The sequence below is a fragment of the Amphibalanus amphitrite genome, unplaced genomic scaffold (assembly GCF_019059575.1).
Source record: "Amphibalanus amphitrite isolate SeventyFive unplaced genomic scaffold, NRLGWU_Aamphi_draft 000705F_arrow, whole genome shotgun sequence".
Lineage (NCBI taxonomy): Eukaryota > Metazoa > Arthropoda > Thecostraca > Balanomorpha > Balanidae > Amphibalanus > Amphibalanus amphitrite.
Window position 1 is genome coordinate 339,451 of NW_024882199.1, and position 27,315 is coordinate 366,765.

Consider the following 27,315-nt stretch of genomic DNA (forward strand, 5'->3'; position numbering starts at 1 on the left):
CAATGTATTTATTTATTCTGTTCCCATGGATACGATGCCGTGTAGCGCCGCATGCGTCAGGCTATTCGCTCATCTCGCCGCATGCTGCCGCATCTCGCCGCAATAAGCCGTGTCGTAGGGTGCCGCACCGCGTCGCGACGTGCCGCACCGCACCGCACCGCAACCGCACCGCATCAAAAACGCACCCATGTGGGACAGGCAGGTGACTGCATACGGCAGCATTCGGTATACGGTTAATCAAAACAGCAAAAAGCATATAAGTGAAAAAAGCAAACATACATAGGGATCGAACTACCGGCAGCATATTGATATTAGCCCTTTTCACGACGGGCTATTTGGCGAATGCACGCTATTGGACCAAATCTGCACCAAATCTTTTTTACAGCAAATATCAACATATCATGATCTTATTTCAGCGTTGTCGATTATAATGTCCCATTAGTTGACAAAGCACCCATATAAGCAATTAGTATAACCCTAGCTGATGACTACTAAGAAGCACGCAGAACCTAATTTGACCAAATCTGCACCAAATGTGCATCAAATGAACACCAATTGTGTACCAGATGGCCGTCGTGACAACGGCTATTGGTACACCGGGCAGGACTGTTTGGCTTTTCGATTGGCACATGTATCATCAATCCCAGCTCGGTGTAGGCAGGCCGTGCTGGTAACTAGCCACAGTCGGCCAGCGCATCAGGCGCTCCACTCCTCCAGTCGCACGCGTCCTCCGGACCTGGCCTTGCTCCTCAGCTGGAGGTAGACCTCTCCTGTGAACAGAAAACATAACACGGAAAACACTCAGTTACAGCCAACTACGGACATGTCAGGCTTAGTTACAGCTAACTACGGAGATGTCAGGCTCAGTTACAGCTAACTACGGAGATGTTAGGTTCAGTTATACTATATCTAACTACGGAGATGTCAGGTTCAGTTACAGCTAACTATGGAGATGTCAGGCTCAGTTACAGCTAACCCGCGCCCTGGTGGGGTCTGTTTATAACGCGACCTGGTGTGGGGGGGGGGGCTATTTTTGCCTCCCCCTCGTACCTCCAAAACTACTGGACGGATCCACAAAATTCAAACGGCGCTCGAAAGGCCTGTCAAATTTGTCGAAGGAAACCAAATTACACTGACCTCGGCGTCACCGATGACGTCACAGGTCAGGTCAAAGATCAAATGTTTCACCGTTCACGGGTCTTCTAGGGAATGCGCTATAACACCGAGGAAAACGCATTTTGTAGAGAATCAGCGAAAGGGCGTCAGTTGCCTAGTACATATGTTGCTATTAGAGGTCTTTGACAATACCAGGTCAGGTCACAGGTCAGGTCACATGAACCCAACTTTAGGTACTAAGGTTGTGCGATGCATGTTTTATGGCCAATTTTTCATTTCCAACTCAATGGTGTTGGTTATAAGACTATCAGGTACGGCTTAGCTCACTTTCTGGTGAACGTCAGGTCAAGGTCAGGTAAAAAACGTCAAATTTTAAAGTTTATAGTTTTTCATAAAATGGGTATTGACTCGATGCAGCTCGTCACGGGGAGTCTAATGGTGGTCTTTGTTTTGCACTACGGGGTCTATGTAGAATTGCTAAAAATTGAATTTGAAAATTTGACGTCATCAATTTCGAACAGTTTTTTCGCTATAACTTCGCCAAAAAAGAAAGGTATCAATCTCACATTTGGTATGTGGATAGAAGGCGGTAAGGACTATCAGATATATTCCGGTTTTTGCTAAATCCAAAAAACTTTTTTGGATTTTTCGGCAAATATATTCGAAAAATCTATTTTTTTTTTGGTCAAAATCTAAAAATTTCAAAAATCCGAGATAGCAGTTTTGTAGCCCTGTATATTCTACAGCTTTTATGTCTTCATTATTTTTCTGTATTTGCAAAGCTATAGGCCTGACAGCTCTTCCCCCGAAACCCTTTTTGGATCGAAAACGGCAGAACATGACGTCACTCTGACGTCATTTCCGGCCAACCTATCATAGCCTTTGTAACATTTTTTTGGTCACAATGTGTAAAATTGATGTCTTGGAGAGTACTGAAAGTTTGGTGACGATCGACGCAGCGGTTTTGGAGATATATTGAAAAGTCTGGAGGGGGGCAAAAATAGCCCCCCCCCACCAGGGCGCGGGCTAACTACGGAGATGTCAGGCTAAGTTACAGCTAACTACGGAGATGTCAGGCTCAGGTACAGCTCGCATGTAAGATGTATTTACCATAACATCATCATGTTTGAAATCTAATACACCCTAAATGGTATGGTTTTGGACAAGTATTTTGGGATGGACATGACTTTGATATTCTGTGCGTTTTTTTTTTTAGTTTGAACACCCGATATATTTTCCTAAATAAGTGGACTGGACTGACAACTACAATAGACCTCCTATGGAAAAAAGTAAAGACGACGTCCAAGAAAAAAAAATCATCGAGCTTGAATAAGATTAGACATAAGTCCTAAAGGATTGTCAGATCTGGATGGTGGTAGCACCGTTCAACGTGTGGTTTCTTGAGAAAGGTGATGGTGTACAGTCTGTCTTAAAAGTATCGCGCAAAGTGACGGTGGATCCATCGAGCCCGACTGAGCAAGGCCTGCTAAATTTGGGTCACCGAAGCAATTGGCATCCTTGTCCATTCCCTAGGTCAATTGGTCGGTGACTTTTGAATTAAAACAGGCCCTTTCTCGGTCAGGCTTGATGGATCCACCGTCACTTTGCGCGGTACTTTTAAGACAGACTGTACAGCCCTCTGCAAACTGCGTGGTAGTTATTATGTTTTCGACAAAACCGATAATATCCCGCGCCCCGCTGGGCTATTCAGCCATACGCGCCCTGCTGGGGGGGGGACAGCTTCTGCCCCCCCCCTGTCCAACTTCCGAGCCGATGGTCGTAGAAAGACGGGGAAAACGGCAATCGAAAGCTCTCAACAAGGCGGATCGTAAGAGTCCATTTTTTGCTAAAGTAGGTCAGAGGTCAGGTCAAGGTCAGGTCAAGGGTACAAAATGCAAATTTCTACAGTATCGGCCTTGCACCGTAGTTGCCAAAGAATGGACTGAGACTGATTGCCCAAAACGTGTTCTTAGGCTACCAAGACAATATTTGTTGCATACAATATCATGCAAAGGTCAAGGTCAAGGTCAGGTCAGGTCACCAAAAACGAAATATAGAAAAAGGCATGTGCGACACATGTTTTATGGGTCATTTTATTCATAGAATTCAATAGGCACAGTCAATAAGTGATATGGACCACAACTGGATGAATTTCAGGACGAGGTCAGGTCAAGTCAGGGAAAGTGAGGTCAAATTTGAAGTTGGTTGTTAAGGCCCAAAAAGGTGTCTATATGTGTCGTGACGTCATTAAATTTTGAATAACTCCACATTTTTGAAACGATTCTTCTAAAAATTGGTATGTAGGTGCACATAGACCACTTCTCTGACATATACCTATTCCGTTTTTTCGATACATTCAAAATTTGGGATTTTATAATTATTTTCCAAAAAAGTCATTTTTTAATTTGGCCAAAATCCAAAATTTTCGAAAAACCAACACAGCCATTTGACAAAGTAAAATCACGTACCTACAACCTTTTTCTTACGTCTTGATTCCTTTAAAAATGAAGATGTTAGCGGCGTTTGAAATTTTGCCGTTTTTGAGGCGAAAATTGCGAACATGACGTCACTAAAACGTCATTTTCTCAAAAAAATTCCGACGGATGTCGCTCAAATTTTCAGGGAACGTGTCAATAAGGTACTGAAAGTTTGACCTCGCTGGCGTAACGCGTTTAGAAGTTATTGGCGAAAAACGGGAGGGGCAGATTCTGCCCCTCCCCCCCCCCCAGCGGGGCGCGGGATATCTCAAAGGCTATGTTATAAGTCGCTCAGAACTCATTGCACGTAGATGCACCATGCTTCACTCCTTAGATTAGGTGCATCACTGAACAACGTGTACGACTAGTTTGGCAGCAATATTCAAAAGTTTGTTTTCGGGACAAATATGAACTTTTGTATGTTGTTGTCAAACTGGATGGAAAATGCATACCATTATAAGCCCAATCTAAGGTGCGGAGTCTCGCACGTCTTGCTGCTACGATTTCCGAGTGACTGATAGCATAATATTCAAGTTATTCTCGGTTTTGTCGAAAAAAGAATACCTACCACGCAGTGTACCTATGTCCCGGGTCATCCGCGTGCCACGTGCAGACGAACATATGGAGTACACAAGTATCTTATGGACGCTGAAAGTCAAACACAGGGTGGCGCAGATGCCAGATTCGCTGGTCACACGTCGCAGAGCTCGACCACTGGCATATGGTATGCTGGGCACCGCAGGGTGCCTTATGCTTGTGCTAATGGCAAACACATGATATGAGGAGGCATCCTCCGATTCCGAAGAACATTGAGATAGGCAACCAAAGACGACAGGACGACACAACTGGACGACCGCTCTAAGGCGCTATGCGAGTGGGCGTGATGGGGTGATGGTGCTCGTGCTGTGCACGTGCAAGTCTCTTTAACCCTATTACTGGTGGGCTCTCTGGACTACGCACAGAAAAATATTAACACCGTTAGCGGTGTAATTGCACAGTACATATCTGAGCACTTGAGGAAAGTTACTTTAGTCCCTTCCCCGCTTAAATTACTCGCGCTTCTAAATGAACACCAGGAAGAAGGTAATAGAACACTGTTAGGAGGGTTGGGTGTTTTGCTACATGTAGTAAAACACCCAACCCTCCTAACAGTGTTCTATTACCTTCTTCCTGGTGTTCATTTAGAAGCGCGAGTAATTTAAGCGGGGAAGGGACTAAATTAAATTTCCTCAAGTGCTCAGATATGTACTGTGCAATTACACCGCTAACGGTGTCAATATTTTTCTGTGTGTACGTTAACTGGTGGAGGGGGCCGATTCGTCCCCCTTGATATCTCGAAAACTAAATGTCCGATCTCAATAAGACAAACGTCATTCGATTGCTCTCATCGTGAACTTTCAGAATGACTTTAAAAAGTCAAAAAAGTTCAAAATTGGGTGTCCTGGAAGCAAAAAAAAATTGAAAAAATCGCGTTTTACACCTCAGCACTAAAAATGCTATAACTTCTTTCTTTTTTGACCGATTTTCATGACACTCCAGAAAACCCTTCTTCATGAACTAGGCCTTCAAATATATATTCCGGTATTTTGGATATTTCAAAAATCATAGGCGGATTCAGGTAAGCTAACTTGGGATCATGTTTTGAGTTTTTGTCATCGCATATCATGTGTCTTATGACATGCGGCGTCATATATCATGTAAATTATGCAACGTGAGCACAAAATACACGTTTTCGTTAAGCATACGCGGATTCACGCACGCTAAGACGGGGGGCAGTACATTGATATTACCCCCTTTTCTCAGATACCTGGATCCGCCTATTCCAATATTTTCATTGTAAAATGACGTCACATAGTCTTAAGGCGCATACATATGACGGGCGGTGCCACTGGTCACCAGTATAAACCTAAGCAAGTCGCTGCTTAGCCGCAAATGTCGAAATAGTCAAATCTTGGCCAAAACTACCCCCGAGAAACTCGTTCTGGAGACGCCTCGGCGCAAGCTAGAAACTCAAAAATTTGACACAATGTGCCCATTAAATAGCAAGGAAAAGTCACCAAATTCCAAGCCCCTAGCTCGAGTCGTTTTCCGTTGAGAGGAAAAAACTACAGGTATGGGCCGATTCCCCCCCCCCCACCAGTAACAGGGTTAAAGTGCACGTCGTGCCAACCATACAGTCGGAAAACGTCACTCAGGCTAACCCCAAGAACCAAACTGGAACGGTGCACGCATAATGAATAAAACATATGAACATATGTTTCATATGCGTGTGCGTTAGGGTGTTTCACATTTTCAAAGTGCCATATTGCGAGTCATATCGATGTTCCCCTCAAATGTCATCTGCTCACAAGTTTCTGTGTAAAATTTCACTTCATTCTGATGATGTTTAGAGGTCGCACATTTCTGCGACTTTTCATCTCTGATTTTGTTTCGGGCCGTAACATGAGTAGTCTTCCTGCGAACTGATTTGGTTGAGAAAGCCAGGCAGTGGCGGCGGAATAGGGGGTGCAGGGGGTGCAGCTGCACCCCCATCGAAAAACATGGGGGTGCAAACATATCTTTTTTGCACCCCCAAAATCCATACAAGGGGCCCGTCGCACCATCCAATACATTTTCTCCTGAAAACCAGTGATCGGGAAACGAACACTGATGTGAAATCATCCGGGGTGTCTATTTATGGTCAGGAGCGCCCCATGCTAGTCGGGACCTCCACACCGGCTAGAAGTGTCCCGAGCCGCGTTTGGTGCTCCACACGGCATCTGATGGCCCCACGACGGCCTCAGAGGGCCCTTTTATGACGATCTCTGAGGGCTCCCACCTGAGGGCTTTGTCCCCTGGGGCCCTACAACGGCCACTAAGGGCCCTCGTGACGACCGCTGAGGGTCCCACAGACTCCAGGGGCCACGCGGGCCTCTGAGGGCCCCTATGACGGCCTCTGAGGGCCCTTACGATGATCTCTGTGGGCTCTCACGACGAACTCTGTCCCCTGGGGCCCTATAACGACCACTAAGGGCCCTCATGACGACCGCTGAGGGTCCCACAGGACTCCAGGGGCCCCACTGGCCCCTGAGGGTCTCTACGACGGTCTCTGAGGGCCCTCGTGACGGCCCTAGACCCAACTCAAGTCTGAGGGCCCATTTGGCTTCAGGCGGCCCAGCGACGGCCTCTGAGGGCCCCAACACAACCAGGCTGCGGGGGCTATGCTGGCATCTGAGGGCTCTGCAACGGTCTATTGAGGGCGACAGGGCCCTAACAACGATGGCCTGCGAGTCGTGGAACTCAACCGGAAGGCGCTGCCCAAGCGCACCAAGGAAGAATGTGCCCCCTTCTCTGTGTAACGAGTTTTGGTGACAAAAGTGTGCGACCCCTAAATATACTTAAATTTGGGTTTCAAGCGTATCAATCGATTCAGTTTTGCGGGTAGAGTTGGGGCAAAGTCGATATGGCTGAGTTTTGAACCAACATTATTTTACCATAGTGTAATGAAACACCCTAGTGTGCGTGCTAACTGAATGAAACAAAACATATGAATATCATTGAATATAACGATCATTTTATGATATCCAAACGTGCGTTCTGCGCGTGCAAATGTCACCTACCTGGAACGTAGAGAATGATGGTGCGGGCTTGGCGAGAGTCTGCATGTTGGCGCAGGTCGGCGGCTTTGAGTGCGTTCAGCACGTCCAGGCTGATATCAACGGAGGCGTGAACGGAGAGACACCACAGCTGGCGGCAGCGGACGGCCAGCCTGGAGCAGGGTGGAGCGGCGGGGACCGTCACACACACGCACGCACGCACGCACGCGCACACACACGCACACGCACGCGACCCTCAAGTAGATGAGGGTCGACACACCTACTCTTAAAATGGCATGACCCTAACCCTAATGATCTCTGACCTGTGACATGATTCCCGAGACCACTTTCGGCGGGAATCGGTGATTTGGCGAATGTCAGCTCACATTATCTTCGCATTTCCAGTCTTTTTTTTGTGATTGTAAACGCTCAAACATGTGAAATGATGTTGGTCCCATGCATTACGGTGGGTAATAGGGTTACGTAAAGGTCAGATCAAGGTCATTGACCTTTGATGACCTCTGTTCACTTTTTGGAGTTAAACATGTTTCTAGAGTCATTTTGAAGCTGATTTCGAAGCTACATCCATTTGAACATTGTTAATTCCTTCGTAACATGTAACGACGCCACCAGTGGTAGTTTACACCTCTTATAACCCTCGCCCGCACATGCCATTTTCCCGTCCTAGAACGCACATCGGGGGGGGGGGGGGTGCCACTCCCCCCCGTGCCATTTCGTTCCTGTTGGAGATAGAGCTTCGCAGGAAAAGACCAAAAATATTATTTGGGAAGAGACGAATCCAATGATACCCAGTTTTACCTTTGTATCGATATGATGAGTCGCCTATATCGATATGTTATGAGTCGCTTATATCGATATGTTGTGGGTCGCCTTTTGTATCGATATCAACGTGTGGGCCAATAAAGGCGTGACGTGTCACTTGCTGGCACGGCACGGAGCACGAAACATGGCGCAGCCTGTGGTGAACTTGCGGTTTTGATTTCTTATTTTTGGTGGGTTAAGCAACTTGAAGAAGTGTAAGAAAGCGAGAAGAAGCAAGATAACATCAAGCAGTGATGTCTGGATTTACCCCACCAGAACAGTTTGATTTTACTTCACCAGAGCATTGGCCTCTGTGGCGCGACCGCTTCAGACGATATCGCCAGGCGTCAAAGCTAAATCTCGATGAGGAGGAAACCCAGGTCAGTGCACTTGTTTATGCAATGGGGCCAGAGGCTGAACATATTATTTTGAGCATAGCAGCTTTCCCTCACAACAATTTTGAAGCCGCTGTGCGCTGTTTTGATGGGTACTTTACCCCAAAGAGAAATGTGATTGCTGAGAGGCATGCTTTTGAGATTAGAACACAAGGCGCTTCCGAGTCGAACGAAAGCTACATTAGAGCAGTGCATTGCCTTGCCGAACACTGCCAGTTTGCTGACAAAAATGAAAGGATCAGAGACCGTCTCATAGCAGGAATGAAAGATAAAAATATGCCCAAGCAGATTCAGTTACGAGCTCTGGATTCAGATGTGACTCTTGAAGTTGTGGTGCAGATGCTTCGTAATCATGAACTCGTGCATGACCCGAGTACCACAGACAATGTGAACAGGATTGAAAGCAGAGCGAGATACAAGCCAGCACCACATCAAGCGAGACGCCCAAGCCAGCCTGGACCAGCTGTTGGACGAAGCCAGAGCCAGCCAGATCCAGCCTCGTCCAGACCAAGATCAGGTCGTGGACGAGCAGGCAGAGGATCACTACTCTCCACAACATGCAGGTATTGTGGAAGGAGGAGGCATACCAGTCCGCAGCAATGTCCAGCCCTGGGGAAAACCTGTTTCAAGTGTGGTGGCAGGGACCACTTTGCAAATGTTTGCTCGGGTTCAAGCCATAGAGTTCAGAGTGTCCAATGTGCCCCAGATACTGAACATGATGAGGATCAGGAGGAAAGTTATTTTCTTGGGGTGGTTGAAGGGCACAAGAGCAAGGACTGGACAGTTTCTGTTGAGGTTGGTCAAAGTCAAGTCAGTTTCAAAGTGGACTCTGGTGCAGATGTTAACGTCATGTCTCTCCAGCAGTATGAGCAGATGGTGCAGAAGCCAGACCTGCTGCCCACCTCAAGACAGCTGACCAGTGTTGGTGGTGCCCTTGATGTCCTGGGAGTATTCAGTGCAACCATCAAGTACAAGCAGGTGAGCCTTGAGAATGAACATTTCTATGTTCTGGACACTTCTCAGAATCTGTTGTCACGCTCCACTGGAGAGAGGCTCGGAGTGATTGAATTCACTGGAGAGGTGAGACTGTCTCAGAATGTGTTTGGTCCAACTGGTTTGATGAACACATCACCAATCAAAATCAGGCTTGTTGATGATGCCGTACCCTCTGCTGTGCATACTGCTCGTAATGTGCCATTCCCACTGCTGAAGTCCGTGAAACAGGAACTGGAGAGAATGGAGGATGCTGGAATCATCAGGTCAGTCTCAGAACCCACTGACTGGTGTGCACCAATGGTGCCCGTTCCCAAGGGTGGTGGTTCAGTCCGCATCACGGTCGATTACAAGAACCTGAACAAGTGTGTGAAGAGAGAGATCCACCCTATCCCCACTGTGGAACAGTTGACAGCTGAACTTGCAGGTTCGAGCATCTACAGCAAGCTGGATGCCAGCTCGGGGTTCTACCAGCTCCCACTGGACAGGGAGTCGCAGCTACTGACCACTTGCCTCACCCCATTTGGCAGGAAGGCATTCCAGCGGCTTCCAATGGGGATAAACCTGGCGCCTGAATGTTTTCAGAAAAAGATGCAGGAAATGCTGGCTGGTCTCGATGGTGTACTGATATACATGGATGACATTGTTGTGTACGGTGACAGTGTGACGCACGACGAGCGTCTGCAGGCAGTTCTCCAGCGGATCGAGTCATCCGGGCTGAAGCTGAACAAAGCGAAGTGCGAGTTCAAGAAGGACAGCATCATCTTCTTGGGCCAGAAGATCAGCAGCAGAGGAGTGGAACCGGATCCTGCCAAGCTCGCAGCAGTGAGGGAACTGCAGGCGCCACAGAACGAGCAGGAACTGAGGAGCCTACTTGGAACCGTCAACTATCTGGGTAAGTTTGTGCCCCAGATTCAAAGCAAGCTGAAGCCCCTAAACGACTTGTTAAAAAAGGATGTAGCATGGGTGTGGTCGCATGTTCAGCAAAAGGCTCTTGACGAAGTAAAGCAGATGCTAACTGGTGCTCCTGTGTTAGCTTTCTATGACCCAACCAGAGAGACCATTGTGAGTGCTGATGCGAGCAGCTATGGCATCGGTGGCTGTGTGTTGCAGCGACAACCCGACTCCCAGCTGAGACCCGTTGCGTTTTGTAGCAGGACGCTGACCCCATGCGAGCAACGATATGCTCAAATTGAAAAAGAGTTATTGGCTGCTGTCTGGACGTGTGAACGAATGCACATGCTACTGTCTGGTCTACCACAGTTTCGACTTGAGTTAGATCATAAACCGTTGATTCCGTTGATCAACTCAAAGAGCCTAGTCGACACACCTGTTCGATGCCAGAGACTTTTGATGCGTTTGACAAGGTACAATCCAGTCGCCACCTATGTGCCTGGAAAGCAGCATGTTGTACCAGATTACCTATCCCGGCATCCCTGCAAAGAGACCGACAATCTCGCCACTGTCTTGCAGAATGACGTCAGCGATTACGTGTCCGGCGTGATCGGCAGCCTGCCCGTGAGTGATCACCGCCTGGAGGAGATTCGGGTGCTGCAGGAGAGGGATGATGACATCTGTCGTGTCACCCAGCAGACTCTTCATGGCTGGATGGAGGGTCCGAGGGCCCTGCAGGACTACTTCAGCGTCCGGCATGACCTGAGTGTGGTGCACCTGTCGTCAGGCCCTCTGCTCCTGTACCGCAACCGTCTCGTCATCCCTTCGAGTATCAGGTCAGAGATTTTGAATAAGCTGCACAATGATGGCCACTTTGGTCTATCCAAATGCCGACAACGAGCTGACCAATCAGTCTGGTGGCCCGGGATCTCTGAGGATCTGAAGAGATATGTGAGCCAGTGTCAGTTTTGTCAGATAAACAGTCCACAACAGCATCGTGAGACACTCATACCGACTCCCGTCCCAGTGTCTGTGTGGAGTCACATTGCCTGTGACATCTGTCATCACAGCGGTCACGATTACCTGATTACAGTGGATGTGCTCAGCAGATACCTTGAGATTCAACGTCTTCCCCGTCTCACGAGTTCGGCGGTAGTAGAACGACTCAAAACGCTATTCGCCCGCCATGGAATCCCCGACATGGTAACGTCCGATGGTGGAACTCAGTTCACGTCACATGTGTTCCAGAACCTGTCCACCGAGTACGGTTTCTGGCATCGGATAACCGACCCTCACACGCCGTCTTCGAACGGCGCCGCTGAGCGCGCCGTAAGGACGGCTAGGACTCTACACTCGACGCCGCGAGGAGGAGAGATGGTGAGAGGAAGGAGCTTCAACGAAGGAGCTTCAACAAGCATCACGGAGCTCGCGACTTGCCGCCGTTGCGGCCTGGGGATGTAGTGCGGGTGCGAACAAGGATCGACCCGGACTGGCGTGAGCGAGTGACAGTGCGTGAGCGGATCGGGCGACGAAGTTATGTGGTAGATAACAATCGTCATACAGTGAGGCGCAATCGAGGCGCCCTGCGCCTGTCACCGGGGATCGAGCCTCCCACGGGCTCGTCGGACCTCCCGGTGCCCTTGTCGGTGCGGCCGTCGCCGGGCGTGCCGGAATCTGTGCGGCCGTCGCCGGGCGTGCCTGTTGGTGTTTCAGTGCGGCCGAGCCCGACTGTCTCGATGCCGCGGCCGGCTATCTCTCCGCCGGGTCAGACGCCGGAGCCCTGTCCTTCCGCAGCGGCGAGTCCGAGCAGGACCCGCAGCGGCCGGCTGTACGGGTCGCGTTCGTGATCCCCTGTACGAGTAGGTCGTAGTCTGTTGTACCGTTTTGCTTTTTTTGGGGGGAGATGTATCGATATGATGAGTCGCCTATATCGATAAGTTATGAGTCGCTTATATCGATATGTTGTGGGTCGCCTTTTGTATCGATATCAACGTGTGGGCCAATAAAGGCGTGACGTGTCACTTGCTGGCACGGCACTGAGCACGAAACAACCTTCTTAGGTCAGTCATTGACCTTCCAGGTCAGGTCAAACTAAAAGATGTTGCTGACTGCTGTTTTGGGTCACCGTTGAATATCAAGTGCGCTGCTCATCATATACCGATGACGACGCCGTTTTGTGGTGCCAAGCCAGCTAGAACCTCTTTGTCACACTACCCGACCAGGTTTTTATTGCTAAGGTCATTTCAGGTCAAGTTAGGTCAAGGTCAATGATATGTGTTTGTATGTCTGTGTGGGTCTGTGTGTATACTGATGTGTGCACCGATTGTTTATGTGTCCATATTAGGTACATGAGATCATGTTGCAAAGTTTCCCTACCGCACTACCGGCATGCCGGTAAATTTTCACTACCGCAGGTTTTTTCGTGGTATCTGGCATGTCTTGCCGGTAGCATGCCGGTATTTTTGATTTTGCACAAAAATAGAAAATATTAGCATATGGTTTAAACTTTGGGCACTAAGAGGCTATCAAATTATAATTACAGCAATATTAGCCACTGCAAAATACATTTTGTGGTAGAAGTGACATTGCTAAGGGTAGGGATAACACATGGACCTCAGCGATTCACAGGTTTCGTTATAATTAGGATTGTCAAGAATCTACTGTGGTCAATAAATGGAAGAATATTTATTCATGCTGCAAAAGCTCGATCAATCAGTAAGTCTAATGGTATGTAATAGGTAAAATACAACAAAATAAATAAATGTTCATGACAACGTTCCCTAGAGGAAAAGGCAGAATCAAAACACCACAAAACACATTGTTTGGAAACTGGCCTTGAGTCCTGAGATGTGGTCTGAGATACTCTACAAAGTATTTGACACTGAAAATCCAGCTGAAAAGGCAGGTATTAGGTAGCCCTGAGCCTGACTTTGGTCCCAAAAATGAAATGTAAATCAAATAAACTGGCATTTTGTCTCATCTTTACAAGAAAACACAATATGCATACAAAATAGGTAAACAAAGTGGCGCAGAATAACAGGGGAACCAACTCCAAGGATTGACTTTTTAGATCTTCTCTCCCCTGATGGAAGGATGTAAGATGATGACGTAATATTTATTCGTATGCCTTTTTGGTTTAATTCCTGAAAGGGAATGCATTTTCTTGTAGTGAACTAAATTTACAATGTTGATTACATCAGAATTCAATATCGTTTTGGATCATTCACATCAACAAATCATTTATGAGGCAGTCTGCTACAGTTCAGAAACTTTTTTTTTGCAGCAATTTAATCAACTGGTTAAAAGTCTCTGTTATTATGGCGCATCTGTTTCGAAATCTTTGATAGTTGATAACCTTGTGTTTGGAGAGGAAGATGCTTCGAGAAAGCGGGTAATCGTTTTTTTGCATATTATTTGGTGACTGTTCTCAGGACAAGTGAGTTTTTCACATTTTCAAATGCTTCGTATCTTATTCATGAGCCAGCAAGCCATGGCGAAAAGGAAAAAAGGTGTTGATCTCGCTTCCTCAGGCAGATGGCCGAATCTGTAGGTACTTTTTATGTTGTGGCCATCTGGATTTCAAAATTTGATTTTGGTTGGTAGGTTCCTGCAACATTTTAGGAGAATGTGGAATAGTAGAACACCTCTGAAATGTTAATGTGATTACTGCTAACTTGAACTGTCCAGTCATCAGAAACAATTCAGTAATTTAAGTTCTTTTTGTCATTGCTTTTTTGATGCTTTTTTCTTACTGCTTTTTGTAGGCAATACCTCTTTGATTACACGTGATATTTTAACAGTTATAGACTGGAACTGAGTTTCAAAATTGTGGGTATTTGTGGGGCCAACTGAGCCAAAATCATCCTGTTCGTAGTTAGGTTGGACATTGGGTGGCTGCTGGGTGGGAACTGGGATGGGTACTAAAATTGCCAAAGTGTGGCATCTCTTGTAGGGGTAAGCTAGAATCAACATTGCAGGTTTTTTTTAGTATGCCGGTAATTTGGTGGTGTTTTTGCTTGGGCCGTGGTAGCATGCCGGTATCCCAGAAAATTTTTGTGGGGCGGGGCGGTGCCGGTAGCAGCCTTTGGGGGAAATTTTGCAACTCTAAATTCATGAAATGAGAAGGTTTTACCAACAATACAGTCAAAGAAACTTTGCAATAAGTAAATTCAGCTTGCCTAAAACGCAATTATTTTAGATGGCCTAGGCTGACCTTGACCTTGACCTTGACATCTGTACATCGTCGAACAACATGTTCCATGATAGGTGGGAGGTGAGACTGGCAAAAAAAAGCCAAAATATAGGTGCCAAAAGCCCACAAGGCCCACAGCCAACGCAAGATGTTGAGAATTGGTCATTTGGGTCACGACATGACCTGAACAACAAGTTCACATATCTCCGAAACCAAGAACCACAGAAACTTGAAATTTTCAGTGGACATCAATAAGGATAGAGGAGCAGCTATACGAAATATCAGCCTTCTAGCTATAAAAATGTTGAGTGCAGAGCAGAAAAACTCCTGGGGGTGGGGGTGGCAGCCCCCCCCCCCATGTGCGGGAGAGGGATTAATAGCCGGCAGGATCCCTACTGGTTGACCTGACCTGACCTGACCTGAACTGGCCTAAATGCAGGAAATCACCAACTGATCCAAATAAACCCGCGCATGACGGGGGGCTCTAAAGAGCCTCCCTCCCCCGGGAGCCAAGGTGCAGTGTGCCAGTGCGTCACGACCAATCAGAGGGGAGACAGCGCCCAGCCTGCGCCAGCCTCTAAGCAGGGCTCAGAAGGCCTTAACATTATCAGTTAATGACAAGTGCATGTTTTGAACTAATAAACCATATTGATGAAAATTAGGTAGGGGTCTCAAACTACCTATGCCAAAGTTTGGCTAAAATCAATCCCATAGGAAACGAAAAATAGCCGAAAAGGACTGTGACAGAGGGTCTGAAATGCATAGTAGTAGACAAATGCTACCTAACGGTCCTCAGGTGGGTGGCAAACCGGTTAATTACGGTATTAGCTAGGTGCCCACTATTCCGTCGTAAGTGTCTGCTGACTGACCTGCTGACCGCTGCTGCTGTGAAGGCCGTCTCTGCCGGCCGCTGGCGGTCCCCCAGTTTAAGGATCCCCAGCCCCTGGCAGCCGCTGAGACTGTCCAGCACGGCGTCAGGGACGCCGCCGGACAGGGTGAGGTCGTCTAATTTGTGCAGTCTGGAGAGGGGCTCCAGGCTGCCACCCATTAGACCAGCACATTCTGGAAAGCACGCACATGTATAAACAGGCACACAGACATAGTTAACACGCGCAGTGGAAGGGTTGCGAGTACTACGCCCAGTGGAAGGGGGGGGGGCGGATGTCGCCCCCCCTAAGATCTCAGCTCCCACTGGAGCTAGAAAGACGAAATTTGGAGGGTAGGTGTGGGCCATGGGGAACTCTGTTGTGTGTGAATTTCATGACCCTAGGTCAATATCTTGAAGGTCAAATGAGGTCAAATGTGGTCAAATCTGCCATATGAGCGACTTTTTTGCGTTTACACGCCGCTAACTCAAAAAGTTACCGGCCGATTTTCTTTTTTCTTTCACTATACGAAAGACCAAACATTTGCGAGTATGTATGGTGAATTTCTATTTAATCCAACAATAAATATGGCAGTTAGAAGCCTGACAAGGGTAAGATGTCGCCGGCTGAAGCGGGATCGGCCGACGCGGGAAACGCGGCAATCACAATTTTGTGTTTACACACTCATAACTCAAGTTGTTACCGGCCGATTTTCAAAATTCTTTGACCATATGATTGCCTGTACATTTCTCAGTCTTCTCACCAAATTTGACGCGAATCTAATCTAATCAGCAGTAAGGAGCGCGATGTAAAGACGGAACCGTCCCGCCCCGGCACAGTCTACAATTCAGGCGGCGCGTAACGGCTAGCGCCGGCCGCCGCGCCGCCGCGCCGCGGCGGCGGCAGGATGTTTGACTTTACACCGCTATTACTAGAAAAGTTGGGAACCGATTTTCTTATTTCTTGCACGAGAAGATCCGCAATTCAATTCTGGACAGGTAGCCAAAATTTCACATTAATATTATGTTTGCGGCGCGAGTTATTGGCGAAAAACAGGAGGGGTGGGCGAAATCCGCCCCCCCCCCTTCCACTGCGCGTGTTAAGACATCTGCACGGACTGCAGTGAGGTCACCCACGCCAGTGTCCTGGTTCCAACACCACGATACGATATCGAGCATATATGGCTGCAAAAGCAATTAGCGCGTTCGGAGATAAATTGGACCAAACAAATCGCGAAATAACACTTCATCTCTCATATTTTAATATTATTTCGTGTAGAACACCTTGATCAGTGGCCCATTTTATATTTTCAATATCATCCGTTAAATATTAAACATACATTTCTGGACCTCCCGTTGTGGTGTGACAAAGTAGGCGTTAGCATCTCGTTATTGAAGTGTTTCCTTCTCATTATTACATCATAATGACGAGATCTGATCTGCCAGTCAGTGGCCCGTTTGATGGTCGTCCCCGTATTGTCGGCACTAGCGTGAGGTTCGCCGGCCGAGCCGGAGGAGCGGTCGCAGCCCCCGGCTGTCGGCTCTGGCTCACCAACCGTTGGGCCACGTTTGGGGGATGACGGTTGGACTGCCATCAGCCGTTCGGCCGCCGTCAAAGGAGTTCTCGAGGCCACGTTTGGGGTGATAGTGACGTGTCGAGCTTCAGTTCGTTCGTCCACAGTTTGCACAATAGAAATTCAAGTGGAAATTTCCCTCATTTTAAACGCGGAAGACTCGACTATCAAACGAGCAACATAACAGCATACCGTTCAGCATATAACTGTAACGTAGCTACCGGGCAGCAGACGTACCGACCATCCGGATCGTGCGCAGACCCGAGATGCGTGAGATCGAATCCAGCGCCCTGCCGGTGACGTCGGGAGAATCTGCAACAACACAGATCACATTCGACGTTGTCAGTCATCTGGCTTCGAGTGGTTCCGAGCTTCGGGGCCTCGTCATTTCAGTAAAACACAAATACACCTATCAGTGTGATGGATGGACATTCATTTGGTGTTTTAAAAACAGTAATTACTGATGCATCAGCATTCAAAGAAGTGGGACTCTGTAGGTAGGTAAGAGTAAGACTGATACGGTGCAATATTCGATGTTGTTCAGCTGCAAAAGCTCACTCCACTAGCCACCTCCTCTATCATGGCGTTACTCGGCGCCCCCATTGCCGGCCGACCTGACGCCTTTGAGGCGTCGGCTCTGCGCCACCTCACCGAGCAGGTGCAGCACGCGGACATTTCGCTTCAGGTCAGCCACCAGGGCGACTGTGTCGTCGCCAACTCCCTCCAGAGAGACGTGCAGGCCAGACCAGAACCCCGTGGGCCACCGCGTGCCCGTCACTGCCGGACCTGTGGGACGGAGCTGTGTCAGCCGACTGTACATCAACAGAGCCGTGTACAGCTGCAGCAGTAAACGGTATGGAGTAACATGTCACTAATTCGGTTGTGTAGGTATATGTACCTTATTACTCATTAGTTTGTGTCTATGTGGTCTCCGTGCCGGCGTATTGGCGGCTGGTGCGTGGGTGTCTGTGGACATACCTTTCACATTGAGGACTTTGAGGTCGTCTGGCAGTTTGTCCATCATGTGCGCCAGGTCGGCAGCAGCCAGCGACATCCGCCCAGCAGTGCACTGGAGGTCTGCGAGGCACAGCCCGACACACACGCCTGTTACAAGCTACACAATGGCAGGCCACTGGACCGGGATGGTGAACGGCTGCAGCGTGCGTGAGGCGCGCGTACACTGTGAATGGGGCAACGCTCGTCGCTCGATGCACTATTCAAAAACTATCTCGTTTGCTGCAAAATTTTGGATTTCGGCCATTAAAAAACTAATATTTTGGGGAAATACGTATAGAATAATAAATTGAGCTTATCGAAAAATGCGGAAAATATGACACAGATATAATTGCTTCTTATCTAAATTCTAATTTTAGCAAGAATCAGTTTAAAAATTTGGTGTTTTTTTAATGATGTTGACGTCACGCCACCCCAACAATTGGTGGCGTGTTTGGTGGTATGCTCTCACCAGTGTAGAAGCCGCTCAGTCCGGGCACGGTGACACGGACCCTGGCCGCCAGCCAGACGTGCGCCACCAGCAGCGGGAACAGGCCAGTGACGTAGTCGACCAGCTCGTGGCGGGTGGCGCCGACTCGGCGTCGAGCCTCCTCACATACGTCACCGAACCGGAGCAGCTACAACAGCAGCGGAACACAGAGGGAGGTGGGCGGGACGGCACCGTGCTCACTGCAGTCAAGGCCTCACTGCAGTCTCATGTGTACAGTCCAGCTAGAAAGTTTCGCGCATCCGTGCGCCGGATCCATCAAGTCCAACCATAGGAAGGCTCCAACCGAAAAAAGAAAGGCTCTTAAAGGGACTATCCCACATCTAACATGGGGTTTGAGTTGAGATAGCCAAGTTTGCGGCGAGGTTCAGAAACCACTATCTATCTAGGTTGCAGCCCCCGCGGCCTCTTGGTGTTGAAGAAATTCGTTCCCTTCGTTTGAAAATGGGCCTTGTACAAGGCCCTATCTTCAACATGGAGCGACCGTTAGTGTGACGTCACCTCGTTTAGTCATTCTGATTTAAATGGGTTTGTTCATTGAAAAATCGCTTAAAACTTGGTCTGAACTTTGTTGTGGTGCCTACAGAGTAAAAAGAATCAGCTTTATGACAGTAATGTGGCCTGGGGAAGGAGGTAATTTTGGGCTGTGACGTCACATATTTGAAAGTTTGTGTTTGGAATATGGGAAGCCTAAGATGTTTAATGAAAAATAAATGCCAGAACCGTGTTCCTGGTCATCCAATCTATAAAGTCGGGCACAATTTAACTGGTTTTAACAACACTTTAGAAGGTGGGATAGTCCCTTTAACCCGCGCACCGACGGGGGTCTGCGCCAACTTCGCACCGACGGGGGGGGCGGATGACCGCCCCCCCCCCTGAGATCTCGAGAACGAAGCAAGATAGCGACAAGCGGTAAACGGCATCGGATACGCACGGCCAAGATCTACAATTTTTACTCAGGTCATTTTCAGGTCAGGTCAAAGATGACGTCACAGGGGTCGAAAAAGTCAAAATGGCGGCGCTAGATATGGAGAGAGTATTTCTCGAATAACTTTCGAATTAGTCAAGATAGGAACAAACTAAGGGCATCATCGTGATCCTCTCGTCTATCCGCATCGAATGATATATATATGTTGCGGGCCAAGTGCGAAGGCTAGTCCATTCGCGAATGGCCTAGTCCAAGTGCGATAACGCACTTGGACTAGGCCGTTTGCGAATGGACTAGTCCATGTGCGTTATTGCAGTTGGCCTAGGCCGTTTGCGAATGGACGGGCGTTTATGCTCCCAGTCCAAGTGCGAAGTCAGGCCAAGTGCGAAACATCCAGCAAAATGACGTCAACTTGGCAAGTCAACTTGGCATGTGCAAAGTCTCGTGTGAAATGATGCGTGCAAAGTATTGGTAACTCAACCGGAAAATAACTTTTCTGATAATAATATATATATATATATATATATATATATATATATATATATATATATATATATATATATATATATATATATATATTTATATATATATATATATATATATATATATATATATATATATATATATATATATATATATATATATATATATTAGGGTGGCACTAATACGGGGCTAAAATTTCGTTTTGAGAATTTTCAACGGGACGGGCAGCCAATCTGTTCTACCACCCGAGAAAACGTTGTGTGTAAAATATTTTTGGAAAATATGTTTATTTAGAGGTAGCTCAACCAGGTCAAAGTTCGCATTTTTGTGAAAAACACAACTTTGCCGAAATTTTAATTTCCACGTGTATTTCTGATGTTCACAATGACATTGGACGTCGCCAAGACTTAATTGAAACGCTTCAGCACCTAAAGCTCAGATATGTAGGTACACATGAGGTATATAATTCTTTTGAAGGTATGCATAACTTACTGCATAACTCCATGAAAAGAGAAAGCGGTATCATCCGTAATCAGCCAACAGTTGTACACATCATTCGTCGGCTAGTCTTGCCTACTTAGAAGTTACGATCGCCTTGCGTATGTCAGAATGCTTGCGTCTTGCTCCTCGACGATCTACTGCTACATGAGGAGCTGCTGTTAGTCTTTATCCTTCGTGGGGGTCAGATCGATTTCCTGGCCATCAACAAAATGCCTCCTCGTTCCGCGAAGTCGTAGAGGCGTGAAGAGACCTCATGTAGCGCATGGCGGCGTTGTAGATTGGCTTGACCTTCTTAAGAATCGGATCCTTCAAGAGGAAGTCGGTGTCCATATACCGAGGATGCTGAAGAAGCTTGTGAAGCCAGTTGTGATATGACGAAGTCTGCCGTGGACTTGCTAGAGACTGAAGCTATAGTAGATTCAACCATGGGCTCGACGGGGGGGGGGAGGGGTACTCGGCCCTCTCCTTCTCTCGTAACGATGCAGCCATCTCACGTTTAGTGGCAGCGATCGTAATCTCCTCCATTAGAAGTTGAGGGCGACCAGCCTCTCATTTAGATACCAGAGGTGACGGCTGAAGGCAATGGCTGTCGCCTTGGACACCAATTCGAACACCAATTCGTCCAATTCGTACTCCAGGAGGGACTTGAGGAAGTCGAGATCTTGCGCTGGTGCAGACGCCAGAAGCGGTGCATTGAATCGAGCCGAAAACTACGTTGTTACCACAAAGGTCACGATTCGCTGGCGGCTGGAGGCTCTTCTTCTTAGTCGTAGTGAGCCGGGATTGTGCTCGAAAGCGGTAAAGCTTCGTAGCGTAAATGGCATTGGTCAACCAGCACACATGGAGCATATCGGGGCGAGCGATCTTCATACCTCGTTTCGGAGCACCGCCGAGGACAGTGATGGCCAGCTCCAGCATCTCACGGTTGTCGGGTGAGTGCTGGCGGTCAAGGATATGTGACCGAACTGTGCAAGAGCATCACGCGGGTTGTGGAGGTGGGACATGTCACAGTTTTTGAAGGTTTATGGCTTCGTAGTTCGTTCCATCTAGACGCCCACTTTTTATGGAAGCGCTTAAACAAAACAACGTCCGGGCCGCTGGACGGGCCGAGGCAGGCTGAAAATGTCTTTATAGAACAAACTCGTAAATGTTGTGGCAAGTCAGGTGGAGCAAGTCCTGCTCGAGCCGCTGCTCGATGATCGTGCAGGCTCCTGCATTGAGGCCGGTGTTCGATGCACTTGTGTCAAAACTGAGCGCTTTCACTCAATCCTTCAACTCTCACTCATCGAGAAATTCTAGAACAGCGTTTGCTGCGGCCTGTCAGTTTGAGCCTGGCTAGCGAAAAATGTTCTGAAATGGCTAAGCAAAACACAACTTATCTTTTTCACGTGCACATCTTCTCCCTGACATCACGAAGACACGGAGACCTGCCCTGTGGCCGTACACTGGCAGTGTCCCCCTGCGCATCAGTGACCGGGGATACATGAGCAGAGTAAATGCGTATTACAAACGGTTCACAATACTCAGCGAAGAAAAACCATTCCTGATACGCATTTATTTCCTCATGTAACCACGGTAAGTGCTAGCAGTCTCGTGACCCTTCCCAACCATCGTAATACGAGAGAAGAGCTGAAGTTGCACGCCTGGCAGCGAGCTACCGTCACCGAACAAAATAAGCTGAACTACGCTGAACGGCCATTGGTTGAATCATGCATTGCGTCACAGCGCGTTTGCGGCGAGAAACACTGTGGTTATGAAACAAGTAGGAAGGCATCTATCATTCATTTAAACGTGTTACAGCTCAAATATGACAATGCTTGGAAGGGCGCGACGCACATCTGAATCCCCGTTCACAATAAACGTTTTGTCAATATGTACCAAGTATGACCCCATTGAGCTACCTCTAAATATAAATATTTTTTGATAAAATTTCATACAGATCATTTTTTCGTGAGGTAGAACAATATGGCTACCCGTCCCGGTTGAAATTAAAAAAGTCGAAATTAAGTGCCACCCTAATATATATATATATATATATATATATATATATATATATATATATATATATATATATATATATATATATATATATATATATATATATATATATATATATATATATATTCGTATACTTCGGCAGAATGTCTTCATTTTTGCATGTGATGTTGAAAGCCAGAGCGTATTTGCATTTGATATATATATTTTTGATATATATATTTTTTTGCAACATCACATGCAAAAATATATATATATATATATATATATATATATATATATATATATGTTGACCTCGAAAGGTCAAGGTCAAAGGTTTACCTCAGGTCACGTGACCTCGAGGTCATCATGTATATCATTCGATGCGTCTTGACGAGCTGAGCACAATGAGACCATCCACACGTCTGTATCTTGTTCCTGTACGGAGTTATTGGCCAAAAACCTTTGGTGACCTTTGATGACGTCACATGACCTCACAGCTGCCCAACAGCAAAACAGACCTCAAGGTAGTGAAGGTTGATCGTATATGAAGTCATGTATGGTATATGGGGCCATTCCGACCTGTTTTAGTGGTAAAAACAGGGAGTTGATTTTTCCCCCATTGACTTATAATGGGGAGGTCGCGAAATTGACCTGACCTTAGGTCACCGATATCAAAATTCCGAGATATACAAATTGTAGCTACTAATGACCTAATAATATCCTGCGACTTTCAAGGGCCTCCGACATCTACTGTAGCTCTGGCACGGTGACAAAGTTGCAAAAAAGTGACTTGAGGTTGGGTCATTCAAAGTGACCTGGTGACCTGACCTTAAAAGGTAGGAAGTTCAAACTTGCACACCATGTGTAAAATTGATGAGGTTATAGTCATACTAAATTTCGCGGCGCTACGCGCCGCGGTTTTCCTGCTCTTCGCGAAAAACCTTAGGGGGGGGCGGATATCCGCCCCCCCCGTCGGTGCGAGGGTTAAAACCGGGAATCACCAAACCATTTGAGTCCCAATGGAAAACAACAGAATAATCGGTTCGGTGATACTCAAATCAAACAGCCTTCCTTCGGTCGGGCTTGATGAATACACCGCACAAGAGCGCTGTATTTTCAAGAGAGACTGTACGCGCATACTAGAAGCTATCTCTACTTGCCGTACGTTACAATTATCAAATATTGCTGGCCGCAATCTAACTATAGTCTGGCAAACCTAAGAAAGAACGGAGTTAAAGCACCTGAATCACTTAGCACGTGTTCTAATCACTTGAAATGTATGGTTCGGAGAAATTCGTGTGAAAAGCTGTAAGAGAAAATATTCCCTCACGGTATAAATGCACATGCATCAATGGCCGGTGCACTTTAAATCCGTTCTTTCTTAGGTTTGCCAGACTAAGTGGCTGGCTGGCAGGTATTTGGATGCAAGTACATAAAAAACGCAACACTCATAGCAGCCTCACTGTTGTGGTCGATGACGTCAGGAGCAGAATGTAGTTGAAATACATATGGTAAAAGCTAATCAGATCAATGTCATCATCAGACCAGAAATGTGGTGTTTGTTTTACGCGAGCTGACGCGCTGTGTAGGGGCGCTTCAGCGGAACCAAATCAGCTGCCTTCGTCGACCCTAAAATAAATTTTGGGAGGTAGCGCACCTTAACAGCTCGGAGTTTAACCCACGCCCTGATGGGGGGGGGGGGGCATTTTGGCCCCCCTGTGGTTTTTCAGTTCAGTGTGATCAAATCAGTTGAAAATTACATGGGTGCTCAAAATATTGAATCATCTGCTCAAAAAGTGAACATCGTGCTGCATCTTCTTGGCCCGGATGTACAAGAAATTGTTGATACGCTGCCTGATATAGCTGATGAAACCGACCCATACGTCAAACTGAGAGCACAATTGGAAAAGCATTTCAAGCCTCAAGTGAACACGGTGGTGGAGCGTCATGTCTTCAACATGATGCAATAAGAAGGAGGTAAGGTAGAGGAGTATGTAGCTAAACTGAAAACGCAAGCAAGAAAATGCAATTTTGAAGCTTCGGAAATGGGCAATCTGATCAGGGACAACCTCTTGGCAACGTGCCCATCCTCCAAGGTCAAGGAGTCAATGCTCAAAGAAAGAGTGCTGACCCTATCGCGTGCCATTATGATATGGTCAACTGACGCAACAGTGAATGAACAAGTAAGAAGAATGGGAAAAAGTGCAGAAGAAGAAGCAGTGAACAAGGTGAAGTGGCAGAACCAAGAAAGAAATGAATCACTGAAGGAAAGAAGGAAACCATGGAATGTAAATGAAGAAAGAGCCATGAAGATAAGAGGACATGGAAAATGCAAATTGTCAAGGGAAGACATGGAAAAATGAAAACAATGAAAGGAGACATCGCTTCAGGTGTGGGAAAACGAACCACCTGATCAAGTTCTGCAGGGCACCACCCCACGTCAGATGCCACACCTGTGGGAAACAAGGACATCTGAAAGCAGCGTGCAGAAATGGAAAAACGCTGAATGTGGAAAAAGAAGCCCAAGATGATGAAGTTGAAAAAAAAAATCTGTGTGCGTACCAAAGCACATCAAAAGGGAAGGCAGGAATCAAAGTGAAAATGGCTGTCAACGAGAAGAACGTCACGTTCATTGTGGACACAGGCTGTCCGGTAACCATGATTCCAGAAGCGCAGGCTGAAGGCCTCAACATGAAGAAAACCAGATGTCAGCTCACATCGTACACAGGACATGAAATACCTGTCAGAAGAATGACAGCACTGAGAAAAAAAATTATTCCCCAGGGGTGTTTTACGGGTGTCACACACCATTGGAGGTGTCATCGAACACCCAGATTGGTGTTGAAAAATGCTGTTTAGGGAATCATTAAGGTGTACAACACCACGATGACACCCTTTCAAGTGTTCGTTCGCATGCGAGCGTTTAGATATACCTTAATGGGATTCAGCATGACACCTTAATAGGTGTCCGACACCCACACCCATCCGGGTATCAAACACTCTAAGGTATCAAACACCCTAAAAGGTGTCAAAAATGTTCTTTTAAAAGCATCTGACACCCTTATGATGCCTTCACAGGTGTTGCCATTTATTGAAGCGGAATGTTAAGAGTGTCCGACACTGCTAGAGGTGTCACATTGACACTTGCAAAAGGATCTGACACCAAAAACAGCGTGAAAAAAAATGAGGAAAAATATTCCCATGGGGTGTCTCACGGGTGTCGGACATCATTGCAGTGTCATATATAACGCCCAGATTGGTGTCAAAAATGTTGTTTTGGGAATCTATACAACACCACGATGACAACCTTCAAGTGCAACGCGCTTTTAAACACACCATGATGGGATTCAGAAAGACACATTAATGGGTGTCCTACACCAACATCCATTCGGGTGTCAAACACCCTAAACCATCAACACTTCAAAAGGTGTAAACAAAAATGTTCCTTAAAAGGGATCTGATACCCTTGTGATACCTTCACGTGTGTTGTCATTTGTTGAGGAACATTCCAGCATGAGTCATGAAATGTTTGAAAGCTGTCGTGTATTCGAACCTAAATCATCACATAAATTGTTCTGACGTCACTTGTGTTAGGAACCAGGGATGCGGTGTCTAACGGATTTTCAGTGACTCGCACTCCCGCTCTGTCTTCCAAAATGGACTCCTATTCCGGCCAGAACTGCCAACTCCATCAGACTCCGACTCTGACTCCGTAGCACTGCTAGAAACCACAGCAGGTCCAGTGGTTTGAATCATTACCCAATCAGCAAGCTTCATTGTGTGACGTCATTTGTGTGCTAGTCACGGCGTCAACCATGCGAAGATCAAAAAGCGCCACCTTGCAGGAAAGCCGTTAGATTTCAGTTGGCGGCGGCGTGCCACGTGGTGCGTGTGCGGTGTGAGTGATGGCAGGGCTTTTTTTGAATTTATGTGGATAAAGTGGCGCCGAACGTTGTTCGCAGTGTACTTCTTCAAGTGATTGTGCGTTAATGATAATGTTTAGCTTTTATTTGTAGCTTGCTCCGTGTTTATTCAAATGACGAGGCGGGCGGTACTCGGTGAAATTTGAAGTCTGGAGTGAGGATGACAACACAGCATTGCACCATGGAAACGAAAGCAAGTGAACTGCGGAATAACATCTGGTTGGAGATAATCGACGGTTAATTATCATTGCTGAAATGCGAGCAACTTCTCACTGTGAATGGACCCGATGTGTTTCGGTGAGTTTTCATTGGATTTCTCCGTAAATATAGGGCCCATATTTTTTGTACTTTATAGTTTGTTGCTGTATACAAGATAGGAATGCCATTGTATGCGATATGCCTGTTTGAACCAATAAATGTAAGAATGTGTCGACACCTTTTTTGGCATCCAATGGACACTCTCGTAACACCTTTAAGGGTGTGTACCAAACTGCACCTCGCTGGGGTGTCAGACGGGTGTCACTTTTGACACCAATACAGGTGTCATTGGGAATCAAACACCGGGTGTCTGACACCCTTTTGGGTGTGCACCCAAAAGGGTATCAGACACCTAAAAGGGTGTCAGACACCCGGTGTTTCATTCCCAATGACACCTGTATTGGTGTCAAAAGTGACACCCGTCTGACACCCCAGCGAGGTGCAGTTTGGTACACACCCTTAAAGGTGTTCCAGGGGAATAATTTTTTTTCTCAGTGAGTGGTGAACGTGCAGTATGAAGGTCAAATGAGGAAACTGCCAGGGGTGTTGCAGGTAAATTGGGAATTTTCAGACCTAATTTCAACATGCTATTAATACGGTGAATGAAAACACAGAAAGTTGAAAGTTCGCACGTGTATTGTGTCATGTACGCACAGCCTTGTCACTCGATGTGATCGCCGTCGGCGTCCCGCACCCTCTCGAGACGGCGCCGGAAAGCGGAGCACGCGCGCCGGGCCTCGTCCTTGTCAATGGTGCTGACTGCCTTCCTGATGGCCTTCTTCAGGTCAGAAACGTTGGCAGGAGTGGTCGAGTTGGACTTTTGTTCTACCACGCCCCACAT

The 27,315-nt window shown here is 47.0% G+C and overlaps 1 protein-coding gene across 1 annotated transcript; it reads right to left on the minus strand.

Annotated features, from left to right (window-relative positions):
• Nucleotides 1-27,315, minus strand: LOC122364890. Its single transcript, XM_043335693.1, has 8 exons — nucleotides 27,169-27,315; nucleotides 18,369-18,534; nucleotides 17,882-17,980; nucleotides 17,555-17,689; nucleotides 17,141-17,215; nucleotides 15,334-15,526; nucleotides 7,193-7,341; nucleotides 1-770 (listed from the first exon to the last, which is right to left on the minus strand). The coding sequence occupies exons 1-8, from the start codon at nucleotides 27,313-27,315 to the stop codon at nucleotides 697-699; spliced, it is 1,038 nt and encodes a 345-aa protein (XP_043191628.1). The 3' UTR covers nucleotides 1-696.